Source organism: Coregonus lavaretus, assembly GCF_964263955.1.
Source record: "Coregonus lavaretus genome assembly, chromosome: 30".
Lineage (NCBI taxonomy): Eukaryota > Metazoa > Chordata > Actinopteri > Salmoniformes > Salmonidae > Coregonus > Coregonus lavaretus.
Genome location: NC_140017.1, coordinates 11,187,110 through 11,207,163, shown reverse-complemented (window position 1 = coordinate 11,207,163; position 20,054 = coordinate 11,187,110). Strand labels below are relative to the sequence as shown.

The 20,054-nt window shown below is 46.1% G+C and overlaps 1 protein-coding gene across 1 annotated transcript in view; it reads left to right on the top strand.

The window, feature by feature from the left end:
- LOC311105934 (spectrin beta chain, non-erythrocytic 4-like) overlaps positions 1–20,054 on the top strand; it is a gene marked incomplete at both ends in the record, with an annotated part of 69,015 nt that overhangs the window by 21,007 nt on the left and 27,954 nt on the right. The window contains 10 exon segments of the mRNA XM_084148168.1: positions 286–403; positions 592–750; positions 1,048–1,350; positions 1,601–1,751; positions 2,276–3,146; positions 4,146–4,283; positions 6,321–7,077; positions 9,383–9,585; positions 12,053–12,143; positions 15,303–15,449. Of these exon segments, the coding sequence (XP_084004294.1) occupies positions 286–403; positions 592–750; positions 1,048–1,350; positions 1,601–1,751; positions 2,276–3,146; positions 4,146–4,283; positions 6,321–7,077; positions 9,383–9,585; positions 12,053–12,143; positions 15,303–15,449 (2,938 nt within the window).

The following is a 20,054-nucleotide window of genomic DNA, read 5'->3' as shown; positions in this document are numbered from 1 at the left end:
GAGGAAAGGAGATAATGTGCGTCTTTTCATTTTTTTGCTATTCAAACGATTGTAACGGTGACCACGGTCATTTGGCTGACCAATAACCGCCATCCAAAATTCCATGAACGTAACTTAATAATAGGAAAAAATACATGTCTGTTATCAATTTCTGAGCAGATGGTTATTTTAAGTTACAGGATCTGGGATATGACGCCTGTGATTTTACGTTTCAAACGGATCCCACCTTGTGCACAGTACTGTGTCTCAGGATATTTGTGAAACACACTTTCTGTCTTGTGCTAGGTTCCAGGAGAAGGGGAACTTGGAGGTGCTCCTCTTTACTATCCAAAGCAAGCTCAGAGCTAACAACCAGAAACCATACGTGCCTCATGAAGGGAAACTCATCTCTGATATCAATAAGGTAATGAATACTAGTATAAGTGGGAATAAGGAGTGTCTGAAATGCCTGAACAGATAATGCAATAACTGGACAGGTCTTGGCAAATATAAACTCCTTCTTTATCAGTAAATCAGTGCAAATTACTCCTCTTTAAGTTTGTTACCATGCTTCATTGTGGGTAAATGTTCCTCTGTTTTTCATTTGGCTAGGCGTGGGAGAGGCTGGAGAAGGCGGAGCATGAGAGAGGCGTGGCCCTACGGCAGGAGCTGATTCGGCAGGAGAAGCTGGAGCTGCTGGCCCAGCGGTTTGACCACAAGACCACCATGAGACAGGCGTGGCTCAACGAGAACCAGCGCCTCGTGTCTCAGGTAGGGACCACAGGCCCACAGTGACTAGTGTCTCTAAAATATCACATAAGGGCCATATCCTAACAGTCTTATAGCAATAGTCTTATAATGTAGCTGTGGATTGAGAATGAAATGTCTTTAGAATGTATTTTTAGAACCAATGGCAGTATTGTATAACATTAATGACTTTTAAATGGACATTGGTATATTAAGATTTATTTTCCTATGACTGCATTGCCCTGACTGAGTAAACCCTTACACAATCACCTGCCTGTAGTTAAGTGAACCTCTGCCTGACTGAATGTCCCGTCCCATCAGGATAACTTTGGCTACGACCTGCCAGCGGTGGAGGCCGCCATGAAGAAGCACGAGGCCATTGAGGCGGACATCTCGTCGTATGAGGAGCGCATCGGGGTGGTGGTGGAGCTGGCTGGAGAGATGGAGACGGAGGGTTACTACGACATCCGGCGCATCTCGGCCCGCAAGGAGAACATCCTGGGCCAGTGGAGCCTGCTGAAGGAGCTGGTGGTGGGGAGGAAGGCCCGGCTGGAGAAGAACCTGGCCCTGCAGAAGAACTTCCAGGACATGGTCTACATGATCGACTGGATGGAGGACATGCAGGTGAGACAAGTATTTTGTCATGCATTTTACATTACATGAACACTATACTATCTCAAAGTTGTGTCGACTCAACGGCATAGACTGTGGGTTGACATTCGTGTACACATGAAATGATAATGTGGAGATACAGTGCATGAAAAAACAGTGAGAAACCCTTGAGACATTGACTTTTAAGTTTTAGTACAGGCAGCATGGTCAGTGAAAGCACTGCTGAGTGTCAGGAAGGTGACCAACATCCCACTCACCACAGGTCCAGCTCCTTTCCAAAGACTTCGGCAAGCATCTGCTGGAGGTGGACGACCTGCTGCAGAAACACAGCCTCCAGGAAGCTGACATCATAGTGCAGGCAGAGAGGGTACAGACCCTTAACACAGCCGCTCTCAAATTCACCACCATCGAAGGTAAGACATCAGATGGCAGATGTTCACAGATCGTCTTCAGTGAGAAGTGGAATGTGCTTTGATAACAACTTGGTGATTTTGAGGGGTGAAATATTTGGATATGATAGGATTAGAAATACGGACTATTGCTGTTATGTCTCCCATGGTCTCGGAAAAATGCACTGTTAAAAAACACTAATGTTTTGTATTAAGAGTGTGTAGGAGTATAGTTTACTGTACATTGAGTGGTGAAGATGGTCATGGCACTTCCAGATAGAGCCACAAGAGGGCAAGACTTTCCACAATTTATTTTCTGAAGATCCATTTACAATACAGAAGTGAATGAATGTAGTTATTTCAATTTTGTGGATATTGCATAGTTCTTTTGTAAAACTTTATGCCCATTTTATATCAGTAATAGTGTTTTGTTTACATGCAAAGTTCATTGAGTGTTCAGAAACAGTCCCCCATAGACATCTCTAATACAGACATGTATATTGAGTGCTGTCCCCTGTCCCCTGTCCACTATTCTCTCTCCTTCCCAGGCTACCAGCCCTGTGACCCCCAGGTGATCTGCAACCGGGTCAACCACGTCAGTACCTGCCTGGAGGAGCTCAAGCAGCTGGCGGCCAAGCGGCGCTCGGAGCTGGAGGAGTCTCAGCACCTCTGGGCCTTCTTCCAGGAGGTGGAGGAGTCCGAGGCCTGGATCCGCGAGAAGAGCTCCATCCTGGCCACCCAGACCTGCGGCAAGGACCTGAGCAGCGTGCTGCGGCTGCTCCAGAAACACAAGACCCTGGCTGGGGAGCTGCTGGCTCGCCGCTCCCTCCTCCAGCAGACCATGAAAAAGGGCAAGCAGATCCTGATGGAGAAGAGCTTCGGCACGGGGGACATCCAGGAGCGCATCATGGAGGTGAAAGGGGAGTGGAAGAGGCTAGAGGACCAGGCGGCGCAGAGACTCGGCCACCTGCAGGAAGCACTAAACTTCTTCCAGTTCAGCACTGAGACAGATGACCTGCTGGCCTGGCTGCAGGACGCCTACCGCCTGGTGTCCAGCGAGGACTTTGGCCACGACGAGTACTCCACCCAGTCGCTGCTCAAGAAGCACCGGGGTGTGCGCGAGGCCGTGGACAAGCACCGGCTGCATGTAGTAACTCTGCGCAAACACATGGTGGCGCTGCCACTGCACTACCGGGAGCTGAACGAGGTTCAGTCGAGGATGGGCGAGGCGGAGCAGCTGTACGCCGAGGTGGCCGAGGTGGCCGTCCTAAGGCAGCAGTGGCTGCATGACGCACTGGCCGTCTACCTCATGTTCAGCGAGGTCAACGCCTGTGAGGTGTGGATCGATGAGAAGGAGCAGTGGCTCAACAAGATGGAGGTTCCAGAGAGGCTGGAGGACGTGGAGGTCATAGCCCACAGGTACAGCTTCCGTCTGGGGTGGTGATCATAGGGACAATGTAGATTTAAGTCATGCTTTTAGTTATAAAGTTAGTCATGCATTTTTCGGGAACCCTCCCTCATAAGGGCTACATAACACTGTCATAACAATGACCAAGCATACAGTATGTCATAAACAGTCATAACTAGCTGATGGCTCTATTGCATTTAAAACATACACTACCTTTCAAAAGTTTGGGGTCACTTAGAAATGTCCTTGTTTTCGAAAGAAAAGCTATTTGAATCAAATTGATCAGAAATACAGTGTAGACATTGTTAATGTTGTAAATGGCTATTGTAGCTGGAAACGGCTGATTTTTAATGGAATATCTACATAGGCGTACAAAGGCCCATTATCAGCAACCATCAGTCCTGTGTTCCAATGGTATATTGTGTTTGCTAATCCAAGTTTATCATTTTAAAAGGCTAATTGATCATTAGAAAACCCTTTTGCAATTATGTTAGCACAGCTGAAAACTGTTGTGCTGATTAAAGAAGCAATAAAACTGGCCTTCTTGAGACTAATTGAGTATCTGGAGCATCAGCAATTGTGGGTTCGATTACAGGCTCAAAATGGCCAGAAACAAATAACTTTCTTCTGAAACTCGTCAGTATATTCTTGTTCTGAGAAATGAAGGCTATTCCATGCGAGAAATTGCCAAGAAACTGAAGAGCTCGTACAACGCTGTGTACTACTCCCTTCACAGAACAGCACAAACTGGCTCTAATCAGCATAGAAAGAGGAGTGGGAGGCCCCGGTGCACAACTGAGCAAGAGGACAAATACATTAGAGTGTCTAGTTTGAGAAACAGACACCTCACAGGTCCTCAACTGGCAGCTTCATTAATAGTACCCGCAAAACACCAGTCTCAACGTCAACAGTGAAGAGGCGACTCTGGGTTGCTGACCTTCTAGGCAAAGTTGCAAAGAAAAAGCACGGTAGTGTACATTCTCCCTCCTCTCATGTCACACTCTCTGTAGGTTTGAGAGCCTGGACCAGGAGATGAACAGCCTGATGGGAAGGATCCTGGATGTGAACCAGATAGTGCAGCAGCTCCTGGACAGTGGTCACCCCAGCTCTACAGAGGTCAGAGGCTGTCAGGACCACCTCAACAGCAGGTAACCCACCCCACTGTTCTCTAACTGACCAACTCTGGGGTGTATTCACTAGGAACCAAACAGAAGCAAACGGCCAAAACGGGGAAGGACTAACCTAAACTTTACCAATAAGAATGTTTTGCTACAGTTTGCTGTGGTGTGCACTAATGAATGCACCCCAGGTCTCCCGAGTGGCGGAGTGGTCTAAGGCACTGCATCGCAGTGCTAGCTGTGCCACTAGAGATCCTGGTTCGAATCGAGACCCATGGGGCGGCGCAGAATTGGCCCAGCGTCGTCCAGGGTAGGGGAGGGAATGGCCGGCAGGGATGTAGCTCAGTTGGTAGAGCATGGCGTTTGCAACGCCAGGGTTGTGGGTTTGATTCCCACGGGGGGCCAGTATGAAAAATTAAAAAAGAATGTATGCACTCACTAACTGTAAGTCGCTCTAGATAAGAGCGTCTGCTAAATGACTAAAATGTAAATGTCTACTCCACAACAAGACATAACATAGACCTACGGGTCTCTCTGTTTACCCACGCAGCACCAATATGTGATGAAAATGTGACTTATCTGCATTGCGAAATAACATGGGAATTATGTTTAGTTTAATAGAGATTCATCAACACAGGTAATTTATTGAAAAACTAAACACTACATAGGCTGTGTTTATACAGGCAGCCCAATTCTGAAAAGAGCTGATTTGATTGGTCAAAAAAATTTATCAGAATTGGGATGCCTGTGTAAACGCAGCCATAGAAACACATCTGTCAATCCATGTACAGCACATGGTGCATAGTGCATTGATGATGGTCCTCTGTAGCTCAGCTGGTATAGCACGACGCTTGTAACGCCAAGGTAGTGGGTTCGATCCCCGGGACCACCCATACACAAAAATGTATGCACGCATGACTGTAAGTCGCTTTGGATAAAAGCGTCTGCTAAATGGCATATTATTATTATTATGATAGTTTTTTTCCCAGTTACCTCATTCTTATCTCATTTCCTGCTATATAAGGGAAGGGAGGAGGGTTGATTAGAAGAATCTGGTCCACTGTTCTTATTTGGCCCAGATCGGGATCAACAGAAGCCATGATGATCACATGCATGCTCCCTGCTGATAGACCTGGAAGGGGACTGATTGGACCAGAGACCCTAGTGACACCATGGTGACACAGGCAGACAGATCTTGACCATGATGGTCCTCTGTAGCTCAATTGGTAGAGCATGGCGCTTGTAACGCCAGGGTAGTGGGTTCGATCCCCGGGACCACCCATACGTAAAAATGTATGCACACATGACTGTAAGTCGCTTTGGATAAAAGCGTCTGCTAAATGGCATATTATTATTATCTAAAGCCAGGGCCAGGGTAGTGGATGATGGTTTTGGTGAAATGCTACAGTGGCCCAGTTCCTCCTGATCTTGGAATACATAGCCTCTCTCAGGGTGACCATCTGTGTCGACTGCCTGCCACACCAAGTGCATGACCAACCTGCCCAAAATGTGTTCTCTTTGGCTTTACTATATTCTCCCTCAGTCTCAAACTGTTATGGTTTTAGTTATGACTAAATATAGCATTCACGGATATTGTAGATATTAGGTAGATGATATTGCTACCCTTTGAAGCCTCTGGCTAGGGGGTTCTGGCATGACGTCATGTTGGATATGCTTAGCTGAATGAGTATAATTCATGCCTGTTCTTTTGCTTGACCATATTAGTTGGCCTGGAAACAAGCTAGACACAGTCTGTGTCAAGAAAAAGCCAAAACCCTATGAGATGCAAATGACAACTAACAAACTAAACCAATGTCCCTTATTAATGCATTCGATCAATTGCACTATTGATTCCATCCTGTTGGGCTCTGTTTGTAGATGAAAATAATATATATTTTAATAGTCTATATATTTTTCAAACATGAATTGTGACAATTGTAAGAATAGCTAATACATAGTGTATGTTTTAGTATACTAACTGAATGATATGTGAATTATAAGCTTCAAACGGATGCGGACTGACCCTGCCCCAATTCCCACCCCTGTGCCCCTGTCTGTCCCCTCTAGGTGGAACCGCATCGTGGAGATGGTGGAGCAGAAGAAGGACCACCTGGACTCTGTACTCCGTCTCCAGAACTACCTGCTGGAGTGTGCTGAGATCAAGTCCCAGATCCAGGAGAAGCGCAAGGCCATCGACACCACTCAGTACGTGGGCAGTGACCTGGGCGGGGTGCTGGCCCTGCAGCGCCGACTCTCCACCATGGAGGGGGCCCTGGCTGTGCTGGAGCCCAAGCTGCTTCACCTGCAGCAGGAGGCAGAGGAGCTGGCCATCTCACACCCGGCCAAGGCCATGGAGGTCCTGGAGCCCTTCGAGGGCATCAGTGTGGAGTGGGAGGAGCTGAAGCGCACGCTGCAGGGCTGCGAGGACTCCCTGATCGTGGCGGGGCGGCTGCAGCAGTTCATCCAGGACCTGGACTGCTTCCTGACGTGGCTGGTGCAGACGCAGACGGCGGCAGCTAGCGACGAGCTGCCCAACGCGCTGGAGGAGGCCGAGAGGCTGATCAACTGCCATGCGGCGCTGAAGGAGGAGATCGGGAGGTACGAGGAGGACTACGAGCGGCTGCAGGCGGTCAACGAGCTGCTGGAGGCCGAGGAGGCTCCGCTACCCTACGCAGCGCTACAGCAGTGGCTCCAGAAGCTGGATGTGGGCTGGAACAAGTTGCTGGAGATGTGGGAGAGCCGGAGGGAGGTGCTGGTGCAGGCGCACATCTTCCACCTCTTCCTGAGGGACGTCAAGCAGGCTGAGGCCTTCCTCAACAACCAGGTCAGTTAGCCTCTTGTTGGACTTCCCAACACCAATATATCTATTAGCAATATTTAGTAGTTAGGCCTATATACTGTATGTTCTGTGGTGAGAAAACACACTGAGTCAATTTCATATTTAGCTAATCTGTGTTATTAGTCAGTCATTCATATTAAACATGAATAGCTACAATATGACTTCTGACTGTACTAGATATTGATGCTGGAAGCACAGTGCTATTACGGTGATGGTCAGTGCTATTACGGTGAGGGTCAGTGCTATTACGGTGAGGGTCAGTGCTATTACGGTGAGGGTCAGTGCTATTACGGTGAGGGTCAGTGCTATTACGGTGAGGGTCAGTGCTATTACGGTGAGGATCAGTGCTATTACGGTGAGGGTCAGTGCTATTACGGTGAGGGTCAGTGCTATTACGGTGAGGGTCAGTGCTATTACGGTGAGGATCAGTGCTATTACGGTGAGGGTCAGTGATATTACGGTGAGGGTTAGTGCTATTGCAGGGAATGGCCAGCGTTCTATTTGCTGCTATGCTGCCAGTGAAAACTCCAGGCCTGCACTCTTAGAAAAAAGGTGCTATCTAGAACCTAAATGGGTTCTTCGGCTGTCCCCATAGGAGAACCCTTTGAAGAATAGTTTTTGGTTCCAGGTAAAACCCTTTTGAGTTCCATGGAGAACCCTTTACACAAAGTTCTGCCTGGAACCAAAAAGGGTTCTACCTGGAACCAAAAAGGGTGTGGAAAGGGCATTATCTCCCGAGTGGCGCAGTGGTCTAAGGCACTGCATCGCAGTGCTAGCTCTGCCACTAGAGATCCTGGTTCGAATTCAGGCTCTGTTGTAGCCGGCCGCGACCGGGAGATCCATGGGGCGGCGCACAATTGGCCCAGCGTCGTCCAGGGTAGGGGAGGGAATGGCCGGCAGGGATGTAGCTCAGTTGGTAGAGCATGGTGTTTGCAACGCCAGGGTTGTGGGTTCGTTTCCCACGGGGGGCCAGTATGAAAAAATAAAATAAAATAATGTATGCACTCACTAACTGTAAGTCGCTCTGGATAAGAGCGTCTGCTAAATGACTAAAATGTCAAAATGTAATTGTGGAAATGATCAGATGGTTGCTTTTACAGTTACACACAGCACAGCATATGCCTGTGATCACTAGCCTAGATGTAGAATTCATGGGTGGCTCTATAGCAGGAAATCCCAGCAAGATATGACAGCACAACCAACGACCAATCGTAGACCTGCAACATTGCAGACCTGCAGCAAAACTAGTAACTATCTGCTTGCACACTATTGTGATGGCAATTTGGTCTTCACTGTGCCAATTAAGGCTCACAGGCTTGACTGTCTATATGTGGGTGTTTATACAGTACAATTGATAAGGTTAAAATGTCAACATATAGTTCATTTAACATTTTTGCCACATTGTTTTGCATTTATATTCATGCACAGTATACCTTCCTTTATTGGGCCATGTGTGCGAGTATGTAATGGTCTATCTATAGGTTATGCTATGCAAGCTGGAATATATACACCAGTTTATACAGTACACTCCATTACAGGGTCTTTGCATGCAGAACAGTGCTCCATTCCAGTTGAAATGTCAAAAGGCATGCATTTCCCTGACTTCTCTGTCCGTGTGTCAGAGCATGTCTGTTCTGGTTTGCTAACAGACTTTTACCACAGACCCAGTTCTCCCTTATTCCCTATAGAACAAGAGGCCAACGGATTTCTTTTTGAATAATTGTCAAACAAGGTGCCATGGACTTGTTTTTGGTCTTTCACCCATGTTTCTCTCAACCATTAGCATGTCTCAACGAGTATCTGACCATACATTTAGGAATGTCCTTACACTATCGCTTTACTTTACGTGTAATTGTGTTGAACACAACAATTCAGCAGTCACAATTCAGACATCTCGGTAAAGCTTTGTTGTATGAAATAGAACCTGAGAGGGTTGCTATTTTCATGCCATCCATTGATCATAAAAACGTTGTCGTGTTCCTTGCCAATAATGACTGAAACCTGACCTCATTATTTTCCTTAGAGATCAGCATATTTATCATTCAGCAAAATAGAATCTGCAGCTTTTGCATGTACTAAACATGCTAATGTAGTTATTGATAAAATGCCATGAGATGATACCCATGTCTGTGAGCAAGGTTTTCCACACATACTATACAAGAGCTTACTACAGTAATATTCCCATTTTCTCTCTCAGTTTTCATTGTATTCCCTCTACTCTCTTGTACATTAATAAACTCTTCACTGACATGTGGTTCTGACTCTGTCCATTCTCCCTGTCCTCCTCCAGGAGTCAGCCTTGGCTCACATTGAGCTCCCCACCACGGTGGAGACGGTGGAGGCTGCCATCAAGAAGCACAAGGACTTTACCACCACCATGGAGCTCAACCTGCATCGCATCAAGGCTGTCATCGAGGCCGGAGAGAGCCTCATCAGCCAGAGCAACATCTACTCGGACCGCATCAAGGAACGTGTGGACACCCTCGCTAACAGGTGGGTGGCGACATAGGATTGTTCTAGTCTGACCATGCTATTGTATATCAAAGCCATTTACAATCTTTCTTAAACATCTTTGACTATACATAGAAGAGCACAGAGGCATGAAAATGAAATGCGAGGCAAGTCCGACCCATATAGCAGCATGACTGAATATTCACCTGGCCTTATTTATACAGGGGAGGGTGCTGTGCTCAAGTCTGAAACACATGAGGTATAGGTAGATGTGTCACTTGTCAACAGGTAGATGTGTCACTTGTCAATAGGTAGATGTGTCACTTGTCACTTGGCAGAGGCACAATACCATATACAGTGCATTCGGAAAGTATTCAGACCCCTTGACTTTTTCCAAATTTTGTTTTGATTAAATTGTTTTTTTACCCTCGTCAATCTACACACAATGCCCCATAATGACAAAGCAAAAACAGCAAATAGATTTTTTTGCAAATGTAACCCCCCCTGAAATATTACTTTTACATAAGTATTCAGACCCTTTACTCAGTACTTTGTTGAAGCACCTTTGGCAGTGGTTACAGCCTTGCGTCTTCTTGGGTATGACGCTACAAGCTTGGCACACCTGTATTTGGGGAGTTTCTCCCATTATTTGCTGCAGATCCTCTCAAGCTCTGTCAAGTTGGATGGGGAGCATCGCTGCACAGCTATTTTCAGGTCTCTCCAGAGATGTTCGATCAGGTTCAAGTCCGGACTCTGGCTGGGCCACTCAAGGACATTCAGAAACTTGTCCCGAAGCCACTCCTCAGTTGTCTTGGCTGTGTGCTTAGGGTCGTTGTCCTGTTGGATGGTGAACCTTCGCCCCAGTCTGAGGTCCTGAGCACTCTGGACCAGGCTTTCATCAAGGAGCTCTCTGTATTTTGCTCCGTTCATCTTTGTCGGGTGTGGTTCCCAATCAGAGGCAGCTGTCGATCGTTGTCTCTGATTGGGGTTCATACTTAGGTAGCCATTTTGCCTACCTTAGTTGTGGGATCTTGTTTCTGTTTAGGCTTGTTGCTGTTAGCCTTTAGAACTTCACGTTCAGTTGCTTTTGTTATTTTGTCAAGTGTTTATTTAATAAATTAAACATGTACGCATACCACGCTGCACCTTGGTCCAATCCTTTATACAACGAACGTAACAGCTGCTGCAAAACATCCCCACAGCATGATGCTGCCACCACCATGCTTCACCGTAGGGATGGTGCCAGGTTTCCTCCAGACGTGACGCTTGGCATTCAGGCCAAATAGTTACATCTTGGTTTCATCACACCAAAGAATCTTGTTTCTCATGGTCTGAGATTCTTTAGGTGCCCTTTGGCAAACTCCAAGCGGGCTGTCATGTGCCTTTTACTGAGGAGTGGCTTCCGTCTGGCCACTCTACCATAAAGGCCTGATTGGTGGAGTGCTGCAGAGATGGTTGTCCTTCTGGAAGGTTCTCCCATCTCCACAGAGGAACTCTAGAGCTCTGTCAGAGTGACCATCGGGTTCTTGGTCACCTCCCTGACCAAGGCCCTTCTCCCCCGATTGCTCAGGTTGGCCGGCCGGCCAGCTCTAGGAAGAGTCTTGGTGGTTCCAAACTTCTTCCATTTAAGAATGATGGAGGCCACTGTGTTCATGGGGACCTTCAATGCTGAAAAAAAAAATGTGCACCCTTCCCCAGATCTGTGCCTTGACACAATCCTGTCTTGGAGCTCTACGGACAATTCCTTCGACCTCATGGCTTAATTTCTTCCTCTGACATGGACTGTCAACTGTGGGACCTTATATAGACAGGTGTGTGCCTTTCCAAATCATGTCCAATCAATTGAATTTACCACAGGTGGACTCCAATCAAGTTGTAGAAACATCTCAAGGATGATCAATGGAAACAGGATGCACCTGAGCTCAATTTCGAGTCTCGTAGCAAAAGAGGGGAAAAAAACAATTTTATCAATTTTAGAATAAGGCTGTAACGTAACAAAATGTGGAAAAAATCAAGGGGTCTGAATACTTTCTGAAGGCACTGTATGATTGCACTATGGATATTGAAATATAACATGTTCTTCATCCTTGAAATATGAGTTAATTATACTATAGTGATAATGAAGTGGTCTTGGTAGCAGGTGGGCTTCACAAACACAATGGTACACAGAGGAGACTAGCAACTGAAAGAAACTCCCCTTGTTGATACTTGCCTTAACAGCAGAGCATGAAATTCATACTGATGGGTGAGGCAAGGAGGGGCCTAGTTACCCCATATTCAATTCTCCACCCCAACAATAGCATGGGGCGACCACGTTAGGGAGATATTTAGATGAGACCGTTGGCAGACTCATGTCTTTACAATGGACTCACTGTTGTTCGGTGTGCTGCACCAAAATCCATCTACATCATAGAGTTACAGTTGCAGATACCAGTAGAGTGATTGATGCAGTGTGTGAATGAATTGAGCAGTGTGTGAATGAATGGCTCTATGTCTCTCTCCTCCACAGAGGCAACCAGAACCGGGAACTGGCCCAACAGTGGCTGGAGAGGCTCAACGGCCAGTGGGGGCTCCAGAGGTTACTACAGGACTGCCACGAGGTAGGACACAACATGAATAGTGTCAAAACCAACACTGGCATATCAATGGAATAACCAATGGGAGGTAGTAAGGGTTCAAAAAAAGGCTCTGCTTGGGACCACAGGGGGTCAGGCTTAAACCTCCAAATGGATATCTTGTTGCTGGATTCAGTGATATACTAAAACTCTGCTTACCTGGAATTGAATGATATCTGAAAGACCTTTGGTGGGGTCTATCCTTCCTCAATCTTTATATCAGGGGTGACCTTTTTGTTTTTGTTTTATGTAAGTTGAAGGATTTGAGCCGGCCGGCTGCTGTGTTAGATGCTTAACTTGGGGATGGAGTGACAGACGAACTTGACTCATCTGAGGTATACATGTGATTGGATGTTGTTTGACCTGCTGGATCTTTCTGACTGGACAGTCAACTTCTGGCAAACCCCTTGAGAGAGGTGGACCTAGTTGATAGTCGGTGGATACTTGTCATACGGTTGTCATTTGGTTGTTAATGAAGATCATGCTTTGCTGTGACATGACTTTGACTGCCATGCTTAAGCTGTGCTGTGTGTCTATGGGTCAGGAGAGCCATATTCAGTGTCCAGTGCCCAACCTGGATGTATCAGCTGTTCAAAGGGTCTCATAGTCTGCCCCAGAGCTACCCTACCTAACCCAGAGCTTTATTCAGTTTCTACAACTTCCTCTCTGCCTGCCCTGCATTGAATAATTCACCACCACCTCCATCATTAATTCAGGGGAAAGGGAGTGTGTATCTGTGTGAGAAGCTTTCCCTCCCTGTGTGTGGCCTAATGTATGAGACTGACACACACTGCGACAGTTTGTAAAAACGTGCAGAACCAAGTCAGAAGTGCGTTCTTCACTTTCCAGCTTAAGCTCTACTGGCTTGAGAAGAAAGGGTTGGTGCATGTCCAGCGGTAGTTTTTTACCATGCTCCATTCTGAACCTCAATTCTAGAAGAATTCTAGATTTTGCTAGTTCACTTGTCTATGGCTGCATCCCAAAAATAAAGTGCAATATACAGTAAAGGGAATAGTTTGCCTATAGATATGAGATGGACCTGTTTAGCTCTATCTGACCTATTCTTTGAGTGAGATGGTAAGATGGAGCCATGAGGAGGAGGAGGCCTGGTCACCCTGGTGATGACCCCCATGTAGGGACATCACATTGATCTGACCTGACTGTGGACTGGAGGCAGAGGCTCATCATCTCTAATAGCAGTGGTACACTGGAGTCCATTTGATGAGCGTCATTCCTATATTTCCCATAAGCTGCTGCCTCCCAGTCTCCACATGGGCCCAATTCATTTGGAGTCCCAGGAGGGGCTATCTGCCTGTGACCCCCACTGACCTCTCTGGTCAGGAGGGCAGCATCCAGGGGTGGTCCTGGCCTCCAGAGAGCAGGATGCTGAGAGGTTGAGGAGAAAAGCAGGGGCGTTGGAGAGGAATATGCCATGGACCCTTTAAACGAAAGGAAAGCAGTAAATCTATCAAACCACAGATATACCTTCCCCTCCGCTCAATGATGTAATTTCAAGTGCAGAGCATTCTCCCTGGTGACGCCTCACAACAGCGTAGGATCTCTCTCTCTCTCTGCTGCTCACCCACTCCCCCTCCCCTCCTCTCTCCCTTGCTGGCTCCATCCAGTGCATTACCTCGCTCTGCTCAGCCACTGCAGCAGTAGCAGGGTTGGGGAAACTGGGGCTTGTTACAGCCCGGAATATAGCCGCGTGCTGCTGGAAGAGGCAAAGACTGCAGCAGAGAGAGAGAGAGAGAGAGAGAAGAAAGACAATAGGAATGTGAAAGAGGAGTCGTGAGGTGTTCTGAAGAGAGACGAGCGTGTCTGGATTTCTTTGGAGGAGCCAGAGGAGCAGAATCTCTCACCTCCATCCTCCCTCCTCGACTATCAAACGCCAGCCCCCTCCTCCCACATCCCATCCCTCCCTCTCCTCACAGCATCACTAACCACAACCACTGAGCCTCCAGGCCATCGCTGATGCTTCCAAATCCAGGCCCGTCCTCCACCAGCCTGTTCGCTGAAGGTGGGGGCTGAATGAGAGGGAGAGGAGAGGGTTCACGGGGAGGGGCAAACCTGCTCCTGGAGCCATTTTATTGTTTTGGGGAGATTTTTCTCCCCTCCTCATCCATCTCCCTCTCTCTGGATTGAACATACCAGCCACGGCAACGTGCCACGGCAACACGGCAACGCAGCAGCAGAGAGGCTAGTGCAGCCTCAGCGTCATCTTACCTCCGTTTTTTTTTTTAGGAGCAGCTTTGCCTTGCTGCTGGTTTGTTTTGATTCTTGCAGCATCTCTCTCTCTCTCTGACTGTGGAGGATTTGTGCTTTATTCCTACCTGGATGGGCAGGTTGAGGATGTGGATACGTACGGCCATCCATCACAACCCTATGGGGCGTTCCCGTTAAACGCTGCCTGCCGGTAAATGGAACAGATTTCCCGATAGATGTCTGGGAAGTAGCAGTCGAGGACGGGAGAGACTAGTCCAGAGGATGGGGGTGGAAATATGTGGGTGGCAGGCAGGAGATAGATAGTTATTTTTATATTGCTTGTACTGATGATGTTGAATGGGCAGGGATATTTGCATGTCAATTTGTATGTTTGGCCTTAAATGTAATGGTCAGCTTGCTTTTGTACCTAATGTGCCAATGGATTATTTGCTTGTGTTGAGGTGTGCTTGTGCGTGTTCTGTGTACATGTGAATGAATTCCTGTAACCATGTGTATGCGTGTGTGTACAACACGTGTGTCTGCATACATGTGTCTGCTGTATGTGTTTAATATGCATGTGCTTGACCTTGTGTGTGTTTCTGTGTTCATGTGTTTGGATGATTGCTTTTCTATTCTTTTCTATGTGTGTTTATTTTTTACCCTTTGTGTGCATTTATCTTTTAGTTTTTCACGTGACTATGGTCATATGTTCAGCCTGAATACGTCTCTGTTTGTGCTTGTTCAGGTATTGTGTGTGTGCGTGTGTGTGTGTGTACAGACACGTGCCTGCATGTGTGTGTGTGTGTCTCTATGTATGTTGGCATCTATGGTACTCTGTACACATCTGTTAGTAGCCTACATTGACCACCTAGATGACAGTACAAATGCATTGAGTGGGATGATCATCCTGTGCTGACAGCTCTGTCCCTTGTCCCTCAGCTTGGAGACTGGGTGGCAGAGAAGATGCTCATGGCTCGTGACACGTCCCGCGATGAGACGCAGAAGCTGCACAAGAAGTGGCTGAAGCACCAGGCCTTCATGGCCGAGCTGGCCCAGAACAAGGAGTGGCTGGAGAAGATTGAGAGGGTGAGTAGAGTACAGTACCGCTGGGGCTCTACACAGAGGCGGGGGTGGGTATCTACCATGGGCTGATGCTTAGGAATGGGGAAGGGGAGACTGAGCTGGCTGTTTTTGGTTTGTACTAGTTAGGGATGGGGGGCAAGTTAGTGTCAACTCATTGTTGTAATGTCATTTGTATTGTTTGTAGGATAAAAATACAAAGTTCCTTGTTACAATGTGATCAGACCAGCATTTATACTGTATATAATCAATTGGTAGAGCATGGCGCTTGTAACGCCTGGGTAGTGGGTTCGATCCCCGGGACCACCCATACGTAAAAATGTATGCACACATGACTGTAAGTCGCTTTGGATAAAAGCGTCTGCTAAATGGCATATTATTATTATTATTATAAAATAACAATATTATCTGCAATATTTGTGGTTCGTAATGATTTGATATGCTCTTATATGATTTATTTTGCAATTCATTATTTCTAAGCCTGTTTCGAGTGTGACACAGCAACAAGCATAAACTTGACGAGAATTGCCATTTCGTTTACCATTAGTTGAATATAAGCACAATCACTGGCACTGAGAGTTGATGGTTGAGTGTGTCAGTGAATAGTCTCTAAGAGCTCTGATGAAACCAGAGATGCCCTGATGTGCCTATGAGCTCACCACGAAGAGCTTTGCCTGAAATCTCCACTGGTCACATTACCACATCATATCTGTGGGGCCTGCCTGCCCTATCAGATTGAAACAAACTGTAACATCAGTGGGATAATTGCTTTAGGCAAGTAGTACAAGTACACCCACTGGCTCGGACGTGGCTCATTATATCCTGTTATATCAAGCCTATTCCCCCTAACCGGAACAGGGCTGCACTAGATGCAAATGAAGTTGATTGGAAAAGTGAGCGTTTTCACTGAACACTGTCAGTATGTGTACACTGTGCAAATGGATTTGCGAACGTGGAGGCCATTTAGGCCTAAGTATATACAGAAGTGGAATGCAGTGACGTCATCGAGGCTGAGTCTAAGTCGTACGATCCATATTAAAATTCAGGTCATCTGCATGGATAGATACTGGAGTGTTATTGGAAAGTGCTTACTGCAGCTACTGTACAAGGGAACGATTGCTTGGAGGCACACCCATGGGCATGCCTATGATCTCAGTAGAATAATTGGCAGCATGTTATCTGTATATATCTCCCGAGTGGCGCAGTGGTCTAAGGCACTGCATCGCAGTGCTAGCTGTGCCACTAGAGATCCTGGTTCGTATCCAGGCTCTGTCGTAGCCGGCCGCGACCGGGAGAGCCATGGGGCGGCGCACAATTGGCCCAGCGTTGTCCAGGGTAGGGGAGGGAATGGCCGGCAGGGATGTAGCTCAGTTGGTAGAACATGGCGTTTGCAACGCCAGGGTTGTGGGTTCGATTCCCACAGGGGGCCAGTATGAAAAATTATGTATGCACTCACTAACTGTAAGTCGCTCTGGATAAGAGCGTCTGCTAAAAAATGACAAACAATATAGCTCCTCTTACAATAAAGGATTTCTAGGTACAGTATGATTAGCCACATCTCCCAGCGATGCTGTGTACCCAAACAGAAATACAGTTTGCTCCCCCGGGGCTCTGGCATAGCATTGGTGGGAAAACAAACGAAACACGTTGCGACAGGCACCCTAAACGCACCGTAACACAGCTGTACCGTGTGTGTGTGTCTCATCTGAAGCCATGCCAACTGGTGACCTGCTCTGTGTGAGAGTCTGGGGGTTGGAATGCCTGGTATCCTGGAAAATATTATATTTATATTATGGATGAATCTAGGTCGGAATCCATTCATGTTTAGAACCACAGTGGTTCATGTATATACAGTATCTTTGCTTGACAATTTCAAACTCAGACCAACGATTCAGGATAATGACCATGGTTTTGTTCTCAGATTGAGACATTAACATCAGATATGCCTTAGAAAGATCTCAGTAGTTTAGAAAGAGTAGCCTTTATTCTGAAATATGTAAACATACACAGCATGGCTTATATTTATACTGTAGGCTATACCATAAATTGAATAACAGTGGAGAGGTTTCGCATTTGGCATTCATGATTTTTTTCATGGATGAAAACTTTATTGTACTTGCACAGCACACATTTTTCTATAAAACCATATTAGAATAGTTTATAATACTGGCTGTTTTTGCTGGTATTCTGTCTCATATATTTTCCATCTGTGTTGGTACACTCTGACCTGCCTAGAGATTTCCCTCTAACGGCAACACTCAGATCGCCGTAGGCGAACATAAAGTTGAAGTCTGAAGTTTACATACACCTTAGCAAAACACATTTCAACTCAGTTTTTCACAATTCCTGATATTTAATCCTAGTAAAAATTCCCTGTCTTAGGTCAGTTAGCATCACCACTTTATTTTAAGAATGTGAAATGTCAGAATAATAGTAGAGAGAATGATTTATTTAAGCTTTTATATCTTTCATCACATTCCCAGTGGGTCAGAAGTTTACATACACTCAATTAGTATTTGGTAGCATTGCCTTTAAATTGTTTAACTTGGGTCAAACGTTTTGGGTAGCCTTCCACATATCTCTGGAACTAGGAAGTGAAACCAGCAGGAAGTGACGTATTAAAGGGCTAGTGTGAAGAGTATCAGAAAATGTATGACTGTACAGATACAGTGCCTTGCAAAAGTATTTATCCCCCTTGGTGTTTTTCCTATTTTGTTGCATAACAACCTGTGATTTAAATGGATTTTTATTCGGATTTCATGTAATGGACATAAAGAAAATAGTCCAGATTGGTGAAGTGAAATGAAAAAAATAACTTGTTTCAAGAAATTCGAAAAAATAAATAACGGAAAAGTGGTGCGTGCATATGTATTCATCCCCTTTGCTATGAAGCTCCTAAATAAGATCTGGTGCAACCAATGACCTTCAGAAGTCACATAATTAGTTAAATAAAGTTCACCTGTGTGCAATCTAAGTGTCACATGATCTCAGTATATATACACCCGTTCTGAAAGGCCCCAGAGTCTGCAACACCATTAAGCAAGGGGCACCACCAAGCAAGCGGCACCATGACCAAGGAGCTCTCCAAACAGGTTAGGGACAAAGTTGTGGAGATGTACAGATCAGGGTTGGGTTATAAAAAAATATCAGAAACTTTGAACATTGGACACGTATAAAAGATAAAGATCCAATACAGTATAAAGAGAAGGGGGGAATGTCCACTAACTGTTATACTGCTCGCAAATCTAATGTTTTATAAACATCATGGAACCATCTTACAGATCATATTTGCACTTCTCCAGAAATAGCAGACATAATTTCATTGCCGCCATGTACATTCTCACCATTAACCCATGGACGGTGATGACATCATGTCTTAAGCGGAAAAACCAATAACACCTAAGGACTGATGACAACAGAGGGCTAAATAAAGGGGAAGTAATAAGGGAAGTGATGAAGTCCAGGTGTGCCTAATGATGAGGCGCAGGTGTGCGTAATGAAGGTTGCCAGGTGTGCGTAATGATGGGTTGCCAGGACCGGTGGTTAGTAGACCAGTGACGTCGAGCGCCGGAGAGGGGCAGCAGGCGTGACACTGCCACTGTTTCTCTCAAAGCTATTGCTACCCAAAGCCCAATGGGCCCTTACTTCCTCTTCCCCTCATTTCTCAGATAATTAATTGGCCTCGTTATCTACATTAAGTATGTGAATCTCACCTTTCTATTCCCTGGGCCCCCTCACTATTTTATAAGGGACCTTCGGGACAAGTTACAAAGGTGACTCTCTCGCTTTTGTTTCAGAGTGTGTGTGCGTGCGTGTGTGTGTTCTGGGTTATGTATTATGAAAAGTAGTCATCATCAGCAGCTACCCTGACACTACATTAATAGTGATGCCATAACAACAACATAAGCACTGCATTTTATGATTGCAACTCCTTCTGTTAGGTCCCTGGCGTCCCACGACTAGTATTCTACACACACGTATTCTACTCACACTCTTTTCTTAACCCCTTTGGGAGTAGAGTTTGACCCATGTGTTTTTGCTGTCGCTGCAATATAAGGGCGTGTGAGCCGAGAGGGAGAGTGAGCAGAGAGCAGGCAGAGAGAGAGAACAGACAGAGCTTCATAGCAGGGAGGTAGAGGGAGGCAGATAGACAATTATGTCTTACAGTTCCATGTTCAACACTGTCAGGACATTGCTAATACCCAGCTAGCACAGTGTCCTCATAATGGTTAGTGGAACATTGCTGTAACGCTGTAGCACCGATTCTTCACAATATCTTGGCAACATTTTTGCTTTTCTTAATACAGGATACTGTGCTACAATATTACGGAATGCCAAGTGTATCATGTAGGCTTGTAAAGTCGACCCAGCGGTAGGATTTTAACAGTGACGAGGCAATCATTCAGATCTGATTTTTCTTGCCAGATTGAGGCTTTTTATTTGCAAGTGAAGACTTAGCCAGCGACTGTTCAACATATACAAAAATAATCAACTGGACGTTGCAACACAAGGAACATAAACTAAATCGAGCCCAACTTTACCCCCTTCTCTCCCTCTAACAAGAGAAATGACAGGGTTTTAAATAACACTACCCATAATGCATCTGACCAA